Here is a 21,321-nt window from a genome sequence, read left to right on the forward strand (position 1 = left end):
TTTTCTAAGCACTTGGGTTTTGTGATTGTTTCAATAAACAAAGTCTGGTTTTGAGGCACTAAGTGCAAAATTTTTGTGTCACTCCTCTGTCTTCTTGAGGTTTCAGCATGTCCGTCTTCTCGGACATTCGAAAACACTTCTCAATAACAGTGACTGCCCATTCATTGTATCCGTGTGCTGGGTCCCAACCCACGCGGCGTCAAACCAAGCTGCTTCTCTTTAGCTCCGAGAGACGGGAATAGCCCAATTTCCCAATGGTTTCACCAGCCTGGCAGTTACTCTTAGTTTGTTTTGTTGCAATCCAAAAAACACACCCTACTTCAAGCATTGACACATCTCCCAAGTGTGGACACCCTTCCTAAAAATGTGAGCCTATGTTAGTCTTCTCTAACTCCGGCCAGGAGAAAGAGGCTTCTGCAAACTTACTGGTGTTTAAGCGCCTTGGTCTTTGATGTCTCATTGTATCCCCTTCCCTCATTGTATCCCTGACCTATCTCTTACTGACAGTGAGATTTCATTGTATTAAATGAGATTAATGATCCTTTAGGATGTACCATTTCACTCATCTAAAGTGCCCCAGGCAGGGCTGTAGCACAACACAAACACCAAACCACCGATACTATCAATAGACAGAAATCTTCTTTTGTCTGCTGAAAGTTCTGCATATCCAGAATGATATATATCCTACTWGCCAGAACGTTTATTTATTTATTTAAAAGAGAATGAAGACTTTCCTTCTTAGATAAAGAAATAAAGGAGAAAATATTCTCCGGAAAGTTCTGTCTTCACCATTATTGAACCACACCCTGTCTTCTTCATATAAGAAATACTGCCAAAGCCACAGTCTTTCATCATGTGGTTCCTTTTAAATAACCTCCTAGGTACTAAAGGTCAGGATGATTTAAAAAAAATAGCCCAGTAGTATGAAAGAACTTTTTTCAAATGTGAAAAGACAAACAGAGGAATCCTACGCAAACTTGCCATAAATACAAGGAATGAAGATGATGGTGAGTGGAATAAACTACGTTCATGTTGTGTTCATCTGCTTTACTTCATCTCAAGTTTTGTTCAGTTCAAAAGTCTAATATAAAAATAGAATTATTCAATTCMTTGCAATTCTGAGTCCATTCTTATCATCCTTTCCCATAGATTTGTCCTTGAACTCCGCTGGGAATAGTCACACAATGACCACAGCCGTAGCTTTGTGTGTATTTTTATCTCTCTTCATTACTGAGCATGTTGCCAATATTGCTTTTTCATCTAACTAAGGTAAAAGAAGAAAAATGCAAACCTTTTTTTTCTTTCAGTTATTTTTGTCCAATTTTTTCTTCTTCGCTTTATTTCAACAAAGAAATGTTTTGAAGGGTGGGCCTTTCCCATATTTGACATTTGTCCAAAACTGAATAGTTCCTGATAGTCTCCAGAAATTACTGGTACTTTTTTCTATAAATATTTGCTTATTTCTGAGCCATGGTTTTGAATTACTTTAAGACTGAAAATTTGGCCTCAAAGTGATCATGAAATCACTTTGAAGGTGATTTCATGAGCAAACCACACATCTCTGCCTTAGATATGGTATATCAGGATGAACAGGGTGGGTGTCTGAGGGTGGTGAAGGGCTTGGTTGAGTTGCACTCCCCACCACAGCCTGTTGAAGCCCCAGTGTAAATTGTGTTCATGGTGTAGGGTGTGTGTGAGCACAAGGGTGTGTGTGTGTGGTGTTCAGTTACAGCTTTGTGTGCWTTCATAACCATCACTTTGAAATGTCATTATTTGCTTCTATCAATTTTTTAAAACTATTTAATCCTGGCTTTATTTTTAAAACATTCAGTCCATAGCASACTATACTATTGATTTTTACTGTGAGAGCATTCATGGGCTACAGTCAGGGACCAGGTCAGAGTCTATTGTGCTTGGTGATGTGCACAGCGCAAAAAAAACATTATTACAGAGCTTAGTATCTAGTTTCTTCAYGAATTTCACCCATACTCCAAAACATTTTCTGGGACTCAAGAGACTGCCTTGTTGCAGGGCAAGTGCATATAAAAAAAAATGTTTAAAAAGCAGGATTGCAAAAGATTTTGGAATCATAAGGTTTTGCTTTAAACCCATGGAGTTTTTTGATAGCTCAGGGTTACTTCCACAATTTAAGAGCAGAATGGAACAGACGACAGTTTAAGAGCCTGCCTTAAAGCCCATCCCCCTTGTCTCCYTCAAATATCCCCAAAATTGCTTTTCCTTTCTCTCAGTTGAAGGGAAAGCTGACAGGGCAGAACAAACTGTGCCCTGGCTGGGGCAGCAGAGGCAGCACACTCCTCTTGCTTCCCTGTTCCTCTCCTTTTCACCCCAAAGCAAGGCTGTTCTCACCTACAGTCAGAGCCTGGCAGAATATTTGCTCCCTGAACSTGGTCATCAGCCAGCTTGGGAGCAGAGSAGGCACTGTTACCCTGGCAGATCAGGGCACCCTGAGCACAGAATCCCTTTTCAAGTCACCCCAAGGCCCAGCTCTGGCTGRCTGTCCCCAGCCCTCACAAGTCCCCCCTTCCCCTCACATCTTCCTCCCCACAGCAGCATTTCCTCCATGCCATGGACACAGGGAGCTCTCTCCCACCTGCTGTCCGCTGCACATCTTCTTCCTCCGGCAGCCTTCCTTATAAAACAAGCTGCCACCCCCAAACCCACATTTTTTCCAAGCATTCCTCCCACTTTCTGTTTGCCTCACCCTCTCCCTCATTATCCTGGGYCTTGCTTTTGTTTGTCTTGGCTATTTTAGGCTGGAGGCTCTTTGGGGAAGGGAGTACAGTTTAAATGTCTCCTGCTCAGGATGTGTTCAAGTCATTCCAGCTGAGCAAAGCTGAATTGATAAACGAGGCACAAGCTGGCTGAGAAGTGTCTGAGCATGGGCAACTGATTAACTGAATCAGCTTTAAGAGGTATAATTCATTAAACAAGTGTAGCTTAAAATTCAGGGGAAAAAAATCCTATTTTGAAAGGCACAGGTAATAGCTTAATGCTAAAGTTTCCCAGGAAATCCAGTATAGGCCATCCTCTACTGTAGTGAAGCACAGCATGTTCACATGGTAGGTACAGCCTAAACTGTAGGGTCTGACTCTAAGCACCTTCTTCACTATTGTCATCCACAAAGGACCACATATACTGTATTTTTTACGAGAGTTGCATAAAACGACTTGAAATATGGAGGTATAAATGTATAAATTAAAACCCATGTACTAAGAAGTACCTGTGCTTTTCTCTAGAGTGCTCTGTCTCTGTGATACATTTTAAATTATATTACTACTTGATACTATAACTCTACTATCAGATACAAAATTGTTGTATATATAGAAAGSATTAAGATAATATTGTTTACAAGGTGTGTGTGATCTTAATTTTATTGTCAGTAAGATCATTATTCTCACTTTAACACCTAGAACATCCCAAACCTCCACACCTGTCAGAGTCATGGAAACATCTGCTATCTATTTTGCAAATTTGAGACGCTGTTGTTACATCTTTTAATTATGTGTAAAATCACTTACTGTTRTAGAAATATGTAAATTATCCCAAAAGAATCAACACAAAAATAGGAAATTTTTCTGTGTTCAGCACCATTTCTCAGCTACACTGATAAATTAGATGCTAATAGAAGGTGAAATTTAAAAGGGAGTTTATTCTTTTTGATACAGAAGTGATGTGAGAATTCAGTGAAAAATGAAWCCCAAGTAATTTAAATGAGTATGTCCCATTGTATTCTCTGTAAGGAGAGAAATTCTGACGAGCACCTATCATATCAYCCAGGAATCCCCTTCTCATTCTTTGTTTAAGATCCTCTCATGTKTAATAGAAGGATATTTGTCATACAAGGCTAAATTCTTTTGGGTTTCCTTTCCTTACACATTGGAAAAGAACATAGTGAATATTTAAACAATGTTCATATTTTGAGGAAAAAAAAGCCAAGCGTACAGTCTCTGTCTGAAGCCACCAAACCCTTTGGCTTGCATTGTGAATGACCACTGGTCCTTGAAATTGTGAGCTTTTGGTAACAACACTCATACACTCTCTGCTCCGTTTTTATGATTTTTATGGGGCTCAGGGCTTTGTAGGTGCCTCATTCTGTAGCTGAGGGAAATGGTAAATGACTGTTTTTCTTGTGTGACCTCGGTGTGCTCCCTTCCTTTAAAAACAGTGGCAATATGTGAGGCTTCCCAAGCCTGTCAGGGCCATGCATCATCTTTCCTCCATGGAATTACAAGCTGTGGTTAGGGCAAAGGTTGTGAGCTCTCCAAGAACGACATCAGGCCAAGAGTGGTGCTGGGCCAAATGTATCTATGGAGTTGTAATCGGTTGTATCACAACCACCTGGGCCTTTTAGACTGGAACCATTAATACTTTTTAGCTTCTTTTACACCTTTGCAGTGACCATGAAAATCCAGTGCTGCTCAATATTTACTTGGTTTGCATATAACTACTAGACCAGACAGGGAGCAGAAGAGACCCAATCCCAAAATAAGATGTAAAATCCACACAGTCTCACATTATAATTAATTCCTACTTAAGAGTCAAGAGTAAAACACACCACTCAAAAAGTAAACTGAAAAATGTAATTGTTTTATAAAATAAGAGTATGAAATTCTATATAAAAATCCAGCTTCTTAAATATGATACATTCACTTCCTCACAGAATATTTAAATATTCAGGTCACTTGCGCTATATTTTCACCGTATTTGAGTTAAATCATTGGATAAATTAAAACATCCTTACCAAAAGATACCACAACTTATACAAATAATACTAAGCAATAATACTTTTTTTAAATACAAAATGTAAAGAAATTAATATCTCTTAGGGCATGCTACAAAATTTTGCCAGAAAAATATATGGAATCATTTTTGTTTAACTAAAATATACARCGTGCTTTTCATTTCTCTTCCTAAAATTCAGTCTCATACAATTTCCATTTAACTTAATAAATATGTACAACAAAAATGTTTGTTCCTTGAAGAATATAAATAGCAAATACTGGAGTGGAGCCTGGTCTGGCATTCCTTTTTTTAGTGACTATAGTGGGACTTTTCAACTCTGAATGTGCAAAAATGCAGAATCAGGCTCTTAGTGTTATCATCAGGTTAATAGCTTTTACAAAAAAGCTATTATTTTTTCTTTTATTAAAGAAAAAAAGCCTTCAAAACCACTTCAGGAGATTTAGAACTATTCCAGTCAAGCATTTCTATAAATAGTAAATCATAATGTGGCAAAAAAAAAAGTTCCAGTTTAATTACTGCTGGCAGTAATTAGGGAAAAATAGTCAGTGGAGAAAGAAACRTATCTTGAGTTAGACACATCTTACTTTCACAGATTTAAGTTGGTTCCCCACCATTTCTAAAAAGAGTTTCTGGTATAATCTATACATTGTAAATCTGTGAAGAAACTTTATCACCTTCTTGAGACTTTGGATGGTTCGTTTTGGAAAGTGGTACATTTTCAAGTGCTTCAGTCCATACATTAAACCTTTAATGGTGTCTTGGTCACCATTCTTTACTCTCCATAGATTGAGAAGCTTCAGAACTTGCTCTGTGGGTTGACATAGTTTCATTGTGCGCTCAACATCTTCTTTTCCCACTTTCTTGCCTGGTAAGCTTGCCATCAGCATGTTGAGATTTTCAAAGGTGAGGTTCAGGTGGCCAACATGCTTTAAGACACTGTTTTCACAAAGATCGATATCTACAGTAAGCGAAAAGCAAAGAGAGGTAAATATAACACATTACCACTTTATTGTAGCCTGCAAAAAAAATGTACAACATATGAAGGGGGATTTTCTTTCCAAATTTCTTTGCTTCAAATAATTCTCTTAGCTTTGYTTTTCACGCTTATCTATCCTGTAAAATGTTGTGTGTATGTGATAAGACTCCTAGTATTTGGTTCCAGTGAATGAAAATTTAGCTCATTCTCTTCAGAAATGCCTAGACAAACTTTGTTAAATTAGTAATTTTGAATTTTGAAGTACTCTAGACACTTCAGTGTGACATAAGCATACATTCTAAAGAGCAGAGGGGTAAAAAAAACATTTCTGCAGCATTTTTCAAATATATTCTGAGTGGACAAAATGTCATTCAAATGTGGTAGCTGTTCATGGTGGCTTACATTAAAAGAGTTGGCCTGACTATTAYAAAAAACCTTGATATTGACATTGCAGCACTATTTCATCTGTGAAACCTGCCTTGGTAGATTCAGTACAAAGCAGTGAATCAGCATGACCAATAGGTACCAGAAGGGAAAAAGAAGGGAAAGTCTGCCTGTGTATTCTTCACTCCCATGTGCCCCCATCCTGTAGATAATGTCCCAGTCCCAAAGATACACCTCCAAGAAGAAGACAAATTGCACTCTCAGTTGCAGGCAACCAGCTCGCTCTAACCTCAGCTGCTCAGATATTACAGTGGGAAAAACTTTCCTCACTTGATCAAAATACTTCATATGTTGTGCAGTCTCAAAAAGGGGCCTTGGTCATGGCACAACACACMCTCCAAAGCAGACTACAAGTCTGGGAAGAATTCAGTCCTTGACTGATCTGGAGAAGTGGAATTCTGTTCCTGCTTCCCCTCGACTTCACTGCTTTTACTGCATCCATGTATCTCAGTCAAGCGCTGCAGACCCTTCTCCAAGCTCAACACACTCCCAGGGGTATTTCATCCAAGCAATTTTTTTAAATGCCATTCAGAAGATTGTTTATAATGCACAGTAAGATACCTTGGATAATCTTCTTGACCATATCCTGTTCTTTGTTTTGCTGCTTCCATAGTTTCAAAAGCTGGAAGGTCTGCTCTTGAGGACTGTGCCTTTGTTTAATCCTGTCAATATTTTCTGTGCTAACCTTTGTCCCAGGCAAGCTGTCTGCTAGAATGTTCAGCCAGTTAGGTGTGAGACGAGTAGGAACAGCAAACCTGAACATAGCCTCCTCACACAGGGTTACATCTGAAATGAGAAAGAAATGTCAATTGTTCTGATCTCTTACCCTGCCTGTCTCAGAAAAAAACCAAGCAAACAAACAAGCAGCAAGAATGATAAAAAAAATGTTTAAAATACAAACTAAGAAGAGGCCTTTATAGTGCTGTTTCTCTTTGTACTTGAGCTCTATTTGGTCTGAGCTACAATAATTAAAGTTCTCCTATGGCCATCACCATAGCAGGCAAACAGCTAACAAGCTAGGTGTTTTTATCACAAATTTTAATAAATTTATTGTAATAACAATTAAGGGTATGTTTTCAGAGCACACTTCCTTAATACGATACATACCTACTCCACATTTTTGAGGTGTCATATCTGTATTTTCCTGACAGATGTTGTCACGAAACTCATTTCCCTTCAAAGCTATTTTGAAACCCAGGGCRCTACAGTTTGTGTGCTTAAGACAGGCTGCTTTGGATGAAGTTTCATTTGAGAAAAATCCTTCTGGACATCTCTCACATACAGTGTCACTCTCAGGGGTACCTGTGGAAACAGGAAAACAAWGCAGCCAGTTACATATAACCTCAACGGTGGGGGGAAAAAAATGCAGAAAGCGAGGAAAACATTCCTTGCTAAACTGTCATGCTTCTGCTTTTCATGTTTGTGACCTATTAAGAAATCACTTAGGAAAGACAGAAGACACCTTAAGAGAATGATGTTCCTGTTTTATACAGTAGTATAAAGTATATACAGTATATAAGTATATATACAGTGTTCCTATTWATACAGTAAATAGTACTCTTAAATATACTTGTTACCAGTTTAAAATCAGTGATTACTGAATAAATCAGTAATTTAGTACAGTAGTATCTTTAAAACCTCAATTATTTGAGTCTATTCAGACATTACACTATGTCTGATCTTACTCCTCCAACCAAATATTCTGTCAAGTAATTAAATGCAAAAAAAAAAGTGTTCTGAATCTCACTCTGCAATAACTGCCCAGAACCTTATTTGAATGGATCACTTCAGTTCTAGATAAATACACAAACCAACRAAATAACAATTAAGGTCAACAATTTTGAAATTCTTTTTGGGGCTTGAAGAAAGTATCATGAAAAGCAAAGAAAGCAGAGTGCCCAATATAACAAAAATATCTAATAGACATACATGTTTTGCTTGGTGATGTATAACGCATAGTTTTACTTCAGAATTAAATATATGATACAACAACAGAATGACAGCACATGGTTCTAGCACATTTAATAAGAGGAAGAAAATTAATGCATGAAATATTAAACTATGCAGTCTAACCACCAGTGGCAGAAAAGTAACAGTACCAACAACTGCTGTATATTCACTCTTAATTCACCCTTATTCATCCAACATTTAACAAATGCTTGAAGTCTGGTATGTAATGCTGCATTATTGAACATGAACTTAAGCACATGCTTAAAATTTATTTGAAATAATTTGAAACTATATTTGAATAAGAAAATATCTCCATCTAGTGTATTTTTAAAGTATTTACATGTGGATATTTATTTTAATGTTAGCTTTTTAGTAATCTTTCATTTATTTTGGGAAATCCTCAGAGAAAAAGCATATGAATCTCATATTTTCAATCAGCTGTGAAATATGCTTGCATACAACCTGACCTATCACTTCATCAGATGAGGAGCAAAAAAAAAAGAAGTTTATAGCTGCCAGAGACCCTGTATGTTGAAAACCCCCTCCCAAACCCTGTGCTTTCTGCAGCCACAGCATTTTCCTTGTGCAATGTGCAGTGCCTGYGGCTCTGGGATGGACAAAGCTCCAGCCAACACCTGCACTGCACAGGCAGCAATCAGCTGTCCTGAGACAGCTGAATTTTAGCACCTTCCCCTGCTACACACAGGCTGCTGCTGTTCTGGCAGCAAGGAAGTGGAAGAAAGGAGTTTCTGCAAATGCTGCATCGTTCTGCTCAGAGCTTCCTGCATAATTGCAGCACAAGAGAGGAATAAACCAGGTAATTCATCACCGTATTCTCAGGACTAAGTCACCCTCCAGCTTTGCCAGCTTCTTCTCTGTTTATCTCACTACTCTTGTCTGTCTGCCCTGCACAAATTGCCGCCGTCTGTCTGCCCTTCTGCCACTCCCTCCATTCGCCTGGAATCCCCCATTCTTCCCAGGGAAACGGCAGCCGCCACTGGGGAGACAGAGCTGGCTCGCAGCAGCGCTGCTTCCCCAGTACAGTGCTGCTATAAACCCTGCTTCATACAGGGTCGAGGCAGAAAGGAACAAAAACTTGATCTGCACTTACAARAGGGGACTACAAAAGCAAGGTGATATCCCTGTGTAATCATGAGTAACTGGCTCAACCAGGGAAATAGATTTCTAATGCTTTAAGCCTTAAATGAGACATTGGACCACACCATCTCCCTGTGTGGGAGTGGAATCATATTTTTCTAATGTTAGGTTTTATTTCACTTGAATTTGCATCGTTACAAAGTTCAAGGCTATCATATGGCAGAAAGCAGTGACACAGTGTGGTACATTCTTATTAAATCCTTCRTTGTTGCCTCACCTCAAAAACCTGGCTATTGACACACAGGAATGCAATTATTTCTACAATGTTTTCATCCCTTGGTCAAGATCTGCTTGGTTTAGCTGGTTCATTCTGATGGTCTTTTGGAAACCAACTTTTCAATAAATCACAAAATTCAACKTTTTTTATTCTTTAAAAATTTGCTTAATTCTGAACTGAGGGATTGAAATTTGTCTGCCACATTTCACTGTGCTCACAGGGATGCCGTAAGCTGTTTGCTCAGATCATTTATACTTTGCTCATCTCCCAAATAGTCTGAGAACTTAGTTTCTGGCCTCTTTTGACTAGCTGCCGAGATACAGCAGAACCTCATTAACCCAAGCCCCTGGCTGTAATAGTTCAGGTTAATGAAGGTTTACAATATGGAAATGTGGTAACTGCCAGTGGAAATGCTCAACAGTAGAAGGGCATCAGGGTAATGCTTTATCAACCAATTACTCAAGGAGTAGTGAGCAGCTACAGCAGTGACATTTCTCCTTACATCAAAGTTGCTCTCAATGAGAGGTTCATAACCCAGAAAAGGACTCTCAGCCTGTCATTCAGCTCAGTCCTACAATGTACAGGCCAGCCCTAGTGTTTCTCACTGCAGGTATGTCATTCCTAGTAGTGACTAGGAATCATTCTATAGTCTGGAGATGGGTTGCCTGTGGGCGTCTGAGACACTTTGATTTTCTGCATTTCTTTCCTCCAGCCAATTATCCAGCTCTGGTACAGTGACAGTTTACAATTCACTTGGACTGTGTTAAATACTGGAGCTAAATTGGGCCATGGCATTTGCCAAACAATAAGTGAAGTATTTKGTTTTGAGGGAAGACCATATTATGGGTTTAACAATTTATGTTGTCTTAAATGAAGAATACATTCCACTGAAAAGTGCTGCTTTGGTCTGCATTCCCACCAGACATTCAGCACTATGCCAGCCTGCTTGACAAAGAAATGGTTGTTTGCTTGATAAGAGTAACAGTTTGCCTAAGTATTCCACTTAGGATGCTGATAATTAATTATTACCGCATATTGCAGTGATGCTAGAGCTGTATTAATGTTGTTGTAATTACACACTTGGTGTCAAACATGTAGTGCTCCTGGTGTTTGTCAAGATATACAGCTGCTTGAAACAGCAGATTTCAAAATGGAAAACATTATTATTTATCACAGACACAAATACTACATTCTAGATAATGTTGCTTTAAAAGAGGCAATCCATCATGTTTCTCATTAGAGTACAATTTGCTACATTTGCTACTGCCATTAAGTTATATATTACAGCAGGAGCAGGGTATTCCACTGAGAAACCTTCCTTTGGCTACAATCCTAATGATGCAGACTGGAGCAGGTTCAATTGGCTTTACAATTTACTGTCCTGCAATTTCATCTGGAAAAGCCTCTGYCCTAATCTTGCAACTGCCACAAGTTGTGGTCGTGTGGCAGAGCTCCAATTGAATCCGTGCGTACTGCGGAGCGGTACCCACCTGCCTGTGCCACACCGAAGCCGGGCGGACACTCCGTGTGCCTCAGACAGAACTCGAGCTCCAGGTACCTGCCCTTGACGCACTCACAGACGCGATTCTGAGTGCTGGAGCACTCCTGCTTGACGAACTGCAGCTCCTTGCAGACGGTGCTGCAGTACTGGCACTCCTCGTTGCTGTTCCACTCGTCAGCGTAGTACTGAGCCGGGCACGGGGCGCACTGTGTCGGGCTGCTGGCGCTGCAGTGCTGCTTCACGTAGCTCCCAGGAGGACACTGCTCACACAGCAGCTGGCGAGATGTGCCTGGGTCGTAATGGAGRTACTTGGGGGAAGAGTCATCCTGGATGGTCCACTTAACAGAAATGTCCAAGAGCTAGCAGCAGGAAAATAAAACATCACTTCCTTTTAGTTCCAGGAAGCACCATGGTCACAAAGAAACCTGCACTTTAATGAGTTTATGAGTCTACTCATGTCACTATCTTCAAAGAAATATTTGCATTACAAATTTCCAAGGTATTGGCTATCTTCCAGACTCTCCCACGTCTATCTTAGAATGGGAAAATTTTAGGATCATATCTAGCAAAACTTCCCGACCTAAGTGATTCTTTGTTCTTCCAGAGACGTAGATACTATTCTCCAATTTACACCCTTTTAAGATCAGTGGGCAATGCCTGGCATCAGAGGGTCTGTCCAATGCACAGCTGAGGTAGGGATTATGCACCCCTGTGTTCTTAAGTGTTGAGTACTTCAGATGCAAAAGAAATTGTGCCCTGAGCATGTGAATCTGACCGCTGTAGTGCACTATCACCACAGACACCTTTAAAGGTGATTCCTTATACTGTTTCTTTTTATGAGAAATTAATGGATAGAACAATAGAGGTTACTTTTTAATGCCTTCCATTTAATTTAGCAGTGATATGCAGCAGCTCTTGGGATGTAACGTGGTCAGCTACATCAAAACTTGAGAGAGKTAAAGAATGACGCAGGTTATGAAGGGCACATTCAGGACTTAACTGCATGAGCTGGCAGAGATCAGGTCAATGCTTTCATTTCCTACCTAAAACCACAGACTTACAGCTGTCATGAGCAGCAGGCTCAGTGTCATGACAGCTACAGTCCTCCTGCTTCCWACAACAGTCTGCTTTGCTGGTGTCATTTGGGACCTCTTGATCTGAGACACCGTGCCTTGCTGCAGACACAACCTCCATATCATTTCATTTTGATCTTAAAATTGAAAGCTTGGTTCTGTGACTCTACCAGTCTGCCACAAAAATAACTCCTGGGAGCTACCCTGAACCCCACAGGGTCTGCCAACAGTTCATTCTCCTCACTGATAACTCAGCTCTGTCCCAAACACCCAGCTGAACATGCCACTTCTCTTCCTAAGCTCGTTCATTTTATAAAGATGAAGTAAACTGGCTCTGAAATAAGATATTTTTCTATGTATCCAATCAAATCATAGATCTAACTGACTTGTCTGTTGCTATTTTAATCCCTGTCAATTGTTGCCAATTCAGTTTCAAAAATTTATTTCCTCTTTTCCAAGTGCCCCCAAAGTGTAAGCAGAATTGACTTTTTCTTAAAATTCTATTTCCTTGAGACTCTTCATTTAAGGGCCACACTTCTGCCACATCGTGGCACTTCTAAAGCCGTAGTTTTATTAAGTTTGGAAAGGACAATTTAAAATTTTATCTGCACTAACACAAGTCACAGTAAATACCAAGTGATATTAGGTGCCTAACTCAGGAAATCTTAATTGCTTAAGCAAGTACTCTTAAATACATTCTCCTGTTGTCTGTCTGTGAGCTACACTTAGGCTGAGGAATGAAATGCAGATAGATGGATATTCCCTACAGCCTCTTGTAACTACCGTTGACTAAATCTGATAACTTATCTGTGATTTCTGTAGGTGGAGATCCCACTTTTCTTGTGGTCTCAATGCACAATACCCTCCATTGTGAGAAATGCCTTACTAGTTTTTGAAGTTTGATGAGCAACTCCATTTTCCTTTCGTGTGATCTATTTAACAAACAGGTGCAGCACATTTTTTAATAGTGAGTGGCTTTACATTGAGGAAAAAAAGCCCCCACCCTTGGTAAATCTACAGCTATGACTAGTTATAAGGAAGTCCTGGTAACCTCATTAATTGTTGATGTGAAACATAAGGTCTTCTTCTGTGGTTTTAATTCACTAATGATAAAATGGCATCTCAGAGTCCAAGACTTGCATGGACACATGCACTCCCTTCACAAAACATATCAGGCTACAACATGTGGCACAGGTGCTACAACGACAAACAACAACCCACACYTCATGTCGGTGTCTGTGGAAACCCAAGACAATACCCAACAGAGGTGAAAATCTGACTCTGTGAAAATTCTTGGGGACAGGAGCCAGTCATATGGGCAGCACATCCTCATGCAGAAACACCAGTGTCCCTGCTCTGCAGTGCACAGCTCCCARAAAATCCAAAGCTGTCACAGCACTAGAATCTGCTGCTCTGGGTTGTGCCTCTGCCCTGGGTGGCACATTTTCACATGATGAATAGGTAAGTGAATCATTTCATGACTGTTGACTCTRCTCTAAAACATGTAGGAGCAAGAACAACAAGACTTCATCTATTTTCTTTACTCAGCTATTTWCATGGGAAATCATGTGTGAGGCAAGAAAAGAGTTTTGCTGCAGGGATTGATTAGCATTAAAATTAATTAGATTTCAATAATCAGGGTATGAAAGCATAGAGGTTTGTAGGGAAAAAACAGAGGTATTTTTCTGCTTCCTGAAGAACCTACAGCTGTGGGAAACAAGTCAATAAAAAATGGAAATATTTCAACACAATTTGAGATGAATTGATTTGAAAAAATTGAGCAAAACRAAACTTGAACGTGTGTGAGACATGCAGAGTTTTGTCTTTGGAAGAACCAATAACTATGAACTAATGATGGCAACCAGAATATTATTGATCTAAATGAGTATAACCAAACCCCATAATAACAGGAATAATAAATCAGCATCACTAAAAAAACAATTTTCCCATTTGATTTTTTCCTTGTGCTTTTAAAAGAAAAGGACATCACACTTGTCTTCCCTTTTTTTTCCCCCAGAAACACACTTTATGTAGCTGCAGTAATCCATTGATCAGTGGCTGAGCCATACATATGCAGGATCCAACTATCTTATTCAGTTAACAATTACAACAAAAAGATTCTTCAGTCAAACTAAAGATATAAATGCAATCAAKATCTCAATATTGTAACAGAGCATTTTACACATAATTTTCAACATACTACTACTGTTTGACTACTATGATCATATCAGCACAGCAAGCTGTGCAACTCACTGCCATAGGACATTGCAAACAGTCGAGTTCAAGATGGTACCTGATATAGTAATGGATAAAAAMATAAAGGACTATTAAATATAAACATCATCTTTTGATCAAGAAATCCCAAACCAAAAATTGCTTGAGCCTTGAGGACTGTTTTGGGAAAATAGTGGTGTTTTTCTGTCGTTTTCTTCCATCTCTTCTATGCATCAGGTGTCGACCTCTGTTATAGACAGTATAGGAATCTGTTTAGGACTTTTTTGGGTTTTTTTTTTTTTTGGACCCAATACAGCCGTTAGTATGTTGCTAGACTATGTATGTTTTAGACTGCAATCTCCAATATCACACTTCCTAAGACTACTGTAGGTTACTTGATAATACTTAAGAAAAAATATCTGCAAAGTCCTCCTCTATGAAGGTTGAAAACACATAGCACAACTGAGTGTTCGGAATATTGATATGCAAACTGCAAATCAGAAATTACATTTAAACCCACATCAAGTAAAGTAACCTTGCCAAAGTAAAGGCTATTTATTTTCAGATGTTTTGCAAAAATTCAGTAGTAATGGTAGAGGATAATGAAATAAAATTTTCACTAGTTTTACTAGTAAATTTTTACTAGTTTTCTGTTTGTGCCACACAACTTGGCACAAACAGAATGAAAATACTCTTTTTGTCCCCCCAATTCACAGAATAAGCTGGAGGGGAACATCACTAAATTGTCCTTTCTCCTGGCCTAACATTAGGGCTTACATCAGGAATTTGCATCACCTGTTACAGCAGATTTGCACAGCAAAACAGATGGTGCAGAGCACCTGACATCCACATTATGTATAATTCTGAGGGGATATTTTGGACTAACTTCAATCTGCTCTCATGGACAAGCATGCATTAGTGGTTACAGTGCATCTGGTGTGTCTCTGGGGCTCATCCCTAGAATTACTTTCATCAGTTCCAGTTTACTTTGGTAAATCCACTTTGTACACTCCAGGGCTGCTCTGATGTGGAAACTAAAATACAGTAAATAAGGATGATCAGGAGAGGCTCTTCAAAAACATGTTCCTGAGACAAATTAAAATGGTATTGAAATGCATTTTATGTCATTCCTGACATTTCCTCTCCTAAACTATGCTATCACCAACTTGGTAGCCGATTCTTRGATACGCAAAACTTCTGATTGATCTGAAAGCCCATATTTAAAGGTCTACATACTTGAATCTCTTCTGTAAGAAACAGCACTATTTGAGCATAGGAAAATGCCATCATCAGAACTTACTAGTTCTGAACAGTGGTCTCCCAAAAGCTTCATAGAAAGCAAGATTTCTTCCATAATCATGTCGGCACTGGCCTGTTTTGCTCTTCATGTGCTACTTTGGAAGAAAAAAAACCTACAAGTCCAGCTTCAGTCTAATGGAATCAGAAGTAGGGACAATGAATATGTTTAACCAATAACCCTTAAGAAACCAAAGCTGMCATCCATCACTGCTACACATGGCCAAATTAATGGATTTGTTATTCAGAAGGTTGTGTAAAATTCTGTTCATCCTTGTTTAGGAAAGCTTAATTCACTGGGAAGTGACAAAGAGAAAGKTTAGAAGGAAATGGAGAGCTTCTTCTTGGAGAGGATCTGGACTTGTTCAATAGTTTGGCAAGTCACAACAGACACTATAGATTCAGTAGATAGTGAACTCAGAGAGAACTTTCTCCATTAAAGGATAATGCTGGCAAATGGAAAGGTGATTCTCTCCTCACAGGGAGGTTGAGAACAGCCTTTCACTGAGAAGCAGGTGTAAGAAACCCACATATCTTAAATATAGTTCTCAATGCTTTTCTGAAAGTAAATATGACATTTGGTTTCCTGGAAGAGCTGGTAAAGGGACTGAAAAGATCTAGGCAGTTTGTTTCAGTTTTAAATCCTCAGCCAATCCTTTATATTCCAACACTGAAGGAAGCCAATAATGCTCAGTACCTTTTTCATCTCAACAAATTAACTGTTAGTCTGATTCATTTGTAAACAATTTTTTTTTAGGGGTAGTAAAATGCAAGGGCCAATTGAAAAAAAAAAAAAAAAAAACCTCTTGAAGGCCAGGGTTTTTTTGTTCTAGAAGTATGAAATGATATCAGTAACAAAATAGTTACAAGAAAAAAAATCCAACAAAAAAACAGAACAAAACCTAGTATCATTAACTACAACTAACTACCTATTGGGTGAAACTGAGTTCTAGTGACACGGGCTCAGTTCTGAAAGGGCTGAGGAACTCAATCTTCATTTATCTCCCTGGGGAAAACCTTGAGCACCTGTCAGGATGGTTGTCTCATGGAGGAATTGGGATGAACTGTAAATATTGAAATATAAGTCTAGTGTAAATCAGTGTAAGTAAATACTGAGAACTTATTCAAAATTAATTACCCAAAGTTAGAGAGCAGTTCTTTTATTTGTGTCACTCAGCACATTAGGCCTGAAGCTATATTTCTCCATACCATCCTTATGTCAGCATACACAATGCTAACATAAAAGGCCTATGCAGTCCATTTATTTGAGTCCTTAGAAGATGCTTTGAAAATGAAATAATGTGATTGTAAAATTTCATTTCAGATCTTGAGCATAAAAAAAATACATGCCCTTTTCTTTCATCTTTAAAAGTAAGGCAGAGTCACTTGATTTCTCTTGTTGAATTAAAATGAACTAGAAGACAAAGCACATGAAGTACAAATYCTTCAAGCATCATCCCTTTAAATCACTGCTTTGTGGCAGAAAAGAAAGTGGCTTTTCAGCATATGAAAATATTATTATATAGCTTGGCTTTGTGGTTTTGGGTTGTAGACCAAAGGAGAATGTTTAATTTGCTGAGAAAGATAAATCTGTTTCTGTTTTGCATTCCACAAGTATTCCAAAGCATATTTTCTTGTGTGATAAATAATCGTTCAAGACATCTGTCAGATTGCTCCCAGTGTTTGCATTGGGTTCAAAGTAAAACCTCACAACTCTCCTACTTTGCCTTCTACACAAAGTATTTGGACAAAGCTAAGGCAGGAGGCCCTCACATTTCCTCAGCCCTTAGGCAGAATTCCTCACTGAAATCATACCCAGAGAAATCCCACTGGCAAAATATAGCAATGGATGATATTATCAAGGTCCTCCTCACCAATAGCTTGTATCTCAGATCCAATATGTTACAATGCCATGCTGGATCAGATCCACATCTACCAACTGAACATAACCATTGTAAAATACTTGTCATCCCAGGAAAAATTATTCCCATCCATCTGTGAGAGACAGAGTTCTCATCCTTCTCATCCTGCTGTTCTGGAGGCCCATGCAATCACCAGATTTAACCTCTTTGGGCCAGCAGTTCTGCAGCACTGCTGACCCATGGGTTGCTGCAGGCTCACAAGAGCACTGCCCAAAGGACCCTTCTGCACACCAMAGCTGAGTGCCAGGTACACAGTGAAAAGTTAACATGGGGTCATTTTCACTGGTTTGAGTTCAGCTTATAAAGCTGTTTCACCATTCTGACAACTGCTTCATTGTAATCCACTCATTTTGGACATAAACAGGACCTACTTTTGTTTGGAAGATGCTTTCTATAATGTAGGCTGCTCTTTAACACAAGGAATTTAACTGGTGACTCTCCTGAGCTACCTGTATTCAAAACTGTGGCTATGAAACATTGTCTTCATTTCTCTGCCAGTAAAGCAACATGTCAGAAAGTCAAGTCTTGTAGAGACTTTCTGAGGCACCATTAGCTCTCATTCACAAACCAATTTAGTGGTCTAAACTAGTTTCATTTTCAGTGGTAAGAAACTGAAATTCAGCTGAAGAGTAGTTTCACATCTTATCAAAGAAGTGTTATATTGAAAGTCTTAATTTATATGAGTTTAATTTGCCTTGAAGCTTGAAGAGGGAGAAAGCAGGAGAAACTAACCAGATACTCTCCAAACGATGTGTCTCACATTTTGGAACACTATCCACCAGAGTGACAGCAAATTTTAGAGCTAACCCAAACCTGGGACATTCCCACTGTGACTGCAGYCTGCCTTTGCACTGACAGAATTACTAACACCTGACTGCTAGCTAGAGAATGTACGTCCAGTACTATGTGCAAACAGGTGTTTTTACAGAAGGAACAAAATTAAATTTTCCATGAGATTTGGAGAGTGGGTGTTGCTTCAACTGTGACAATCTTTTAAAAATTCATCTGGTAACCTTAGTGTTTTATTTTTAACCAAGACACATGCAGACAGACAGAAAGAAAGTCAGACAGAAAGATAACTCCTACCCTCGCGGGCTGCAAAGCCACTGCTGCCTACACACAGCAAACCCAACAGGCAGGCCAGAAAAAGAAWGTCACATGTGCCCAGAGATCCAAAATAGAGAAAGGTCAAGTATAAGGGTCAAGATAGTTACGTGACAAGTAATGAGATTCAGCTCTGGGGAATTTCTTTCCATTCAGGCCAATTTCATAATGTTTGTAAGCAGCTTTAGTGTTCCAAGCAAACAACACAAACATGAGTGCACCACCACACCAGGTAACCTTAGCAAAGAGGCCAAGGCTGAAAGTACATCATGCCCCAAAAGTCTTTTTAGCTATGATGTCTCCAAACTAGTTTTGGAGATATGTGAGCCAAACATACAGAACTTGGAACTGTAGTTGTGCCTCCCAAAAGAGTTCTTATAAAACAGTTACAAAAGCTACTTTTCTGAACTCTAGCACATCTGACAGCACTAAATGTAACTCACTTCACTTAAATTTAACAATAATTTAAAATAAATTGCTTAATAATAATAATAATAATAATACAGTTGAATGATGATTTGTCTTTGGTATGTACTGCTACTGATGTAGTATTTCAGCTCCAAGACTCATCTGCCAGAGGATTATGCTGAACTTCACCAAATGCTATTACTTTATGGGAGAACATGAACAGGCACATTGCATTTAATCAAAATCAAAATCCTGATGTGATTATTTTAGAACAACCACAGATAAGAAGCCAAGTTGATAACCAGTTATTGCAGAAATTTCCAGATTAACTTCCTGTGCTTTCATATAGACAAAGCAGGCAGGACATCAGACATGAGATGAAAAAGTTGTCCTGCGTTTCAATCTGCCAACCACAAGCCTGACAAATTTTGCTTCCCTTGCACCATTAATTACTTTGGGTTTGTTTCTCAAAAAGCTCTTTCAGAAAGYTGTACAGAGAGTAATAAACACACATTACTCATCAGATCCTGGAAATCTTGTTGCATTTATAAAAAGCTTTCAGAATAAATGGATCTCAGTTCTAATGCTCTGCCACAACATTAATGCCGTTGTACTCACAAAAACAACCCAGAAGCAAGTTACTGTGCTGGCATGAGCAAAAGCCTGCTCTGAATATTATTTTTTAATGTTTTTCTTTGAAATTTTCCTTATGCAAAAGATGAATAGCCTCCAAATAGATGTTACACAGGATCTGTCTGTAAGTGRGTTTTAATTAAACTGAACTCATATACAATTCCATATGACTAAATGGATTAAATAACATTTTGAAAGATTTACTGCATTGCTAACATCTCTAAATTTGCATCTGGAATATCTTAYTAAATCACCAAGTAAACAAAAACTTATTAAAGCAGGGGCTTATACCAGATTTAATAACACAACTTTTTCTGTAATAGCTACTGACACAGCCACTAATTCATCACTTTCTTGCATATGAAGCTGCATTTTCTAAGCCAAGACAAGCACCACACACTTATGGGTTTTTTTGTGGACTTCACAGTGGTTTTCCCAGATAATGAAGCCAACCCAGTATCTGAGATACCAACAGTGCCACTGCAGCAGAGATTAGAGGCAGGCAGGGATGGAGCTTTTGTAAATCAGAAACAAACATCCCAGCCTATAGTATCTAAATTCAATACTCGATATTTTTGGGTTTTGCTTCAGACCAATATGATGAGGCCTTACTAAAAGAGGGAGGAAGGCAGAAAAAAAAAGCAGAAGAAAAGCAAATCATGCCACTACCTTGAGMATGGAATGAAAATCCCTGCTGTCTCCTTGGAGCGGGATGTGTCCATCACATTCCAAACTCACCAGGAAAGTTTGGAGAGATGAAACGAAAAGAGTTTACCAAGAAAACGGGGAGAAGGCAAAACAAGCCACAAGCAAACAAACAAATAAACAAACCCCCCMAAAACCCCAAACCCAAAAACAAAAACCCCAGAAGAAAAGCCTTGTGTGTCTCCAGCCTGGTGTCTGCAGCTGCAATGCATCCGAGAGCCCATCTACCTCTCCGAAGGGACTCACCACAAGCGTGCAGCACAGGAACTTGTTCATTGTGGTCGGTGGAAGAAACCTCAGCGCGCTGGGAATCAGGCAGAGAGTCAGCGCCAGGCTCCAGCAGCTGCTTACATTCCCAACATTAAAGACACGATATATATATAGTCCCGGTGTAACAGGAAGCTTGGCCTCCGCTTTGATCACACATTCCCTGCCATGACCAAACTTTTCTTTCGCGCACTCCCCCTCACCTCCCGCCCCCCCCCCCCCCCTTTTTTTTTTTTTAAGGAACCTGTAAAACTTGGTGACTTAATGGAACCCTTTGAGCGCCGTAACCACAGACTGGAAAATGCAGGAGGGAGTGTCAGGGGCTGGCCAGGGGAGGGTTTAATTGCTCTCTGTCTGGSTGTCTGGCCGTGCCGCCCGGCGCTCCCCTCAGCAGCGGGGCCGGAGGGGACACTGCGGTCCTTGGGCTCGGCTCTCCCGGGCTCCCGGCAGCAGGGCTGGCTGCAAGCAAAGGGCAGGGCGGGGCGGGGGAAGCTGAGGAGAAGGAGGGTTCCCCTCGCTCCCCTTCCCTGCTGAGACAGGAATGCGAGGGATGGCGGCCGCCGCTCACCGCCGGCCTGCAGCGGCCCGAGGGGCTTGGCCSGGGGAAGAGGCCCGGGAGAGCGGCGGCGCGGGGCTTTGCTGTGATTTTCCAGCGAGTCGTGTCTTTAGCATTCCCCTGCTCACGGGGA

The 21,321-nt window shown here is 39.7% G+C and overlaps 1 protein-coding gene across 1 annotated transcript; it reads right to left on the bottom strand.

Moving 5' to 3' along the window:
• Positions 1–4,587: 4,587 nt before the first annotated feature.
• TNFRSF11B (TNF receptor superfamily member 11b) lies at positions 4,588–20,842 on the bottom strand. Its single transcript, XM_057367863.1, has 5 exons — positions 20,612–20,842; positions 11,000–11,369; positions 7,292–7,486; positions 6,746–6,970; positions 4,588–5,722 (listed from the first exon to the last, which is right to left on the bottom strand). Exons 1-5 carry the CDS (start codon positions 20,639–20,641, stop codon positions 5,334–5,336), a joined length of 1,209 nt encoding a protein of 402 aa, XP_057223846.1. The 5' UTR covers positions 20,642–20,842; the 3' UTR covers positions 4,588–5,333.
• Between the last annotated feature and the right edge of the window lie 479 nt (positions 20,843–21,321).

Source organism: Malurus melanocephalus, unplaced genomic scaffold (genome assembly GCF_030028575.1).
Source record: "Malurus melanocephalus ecotype Western Australia unplaced genomic scaffold, MMel_1.1 scaffold_3, whole genome shotgun sequence".
Lineage (NCBI taxonomy): Eukaryota > Metazoa > Chordata > Aves > Passeriformes > Maluridae > Malurus > Malurus melanocephalus.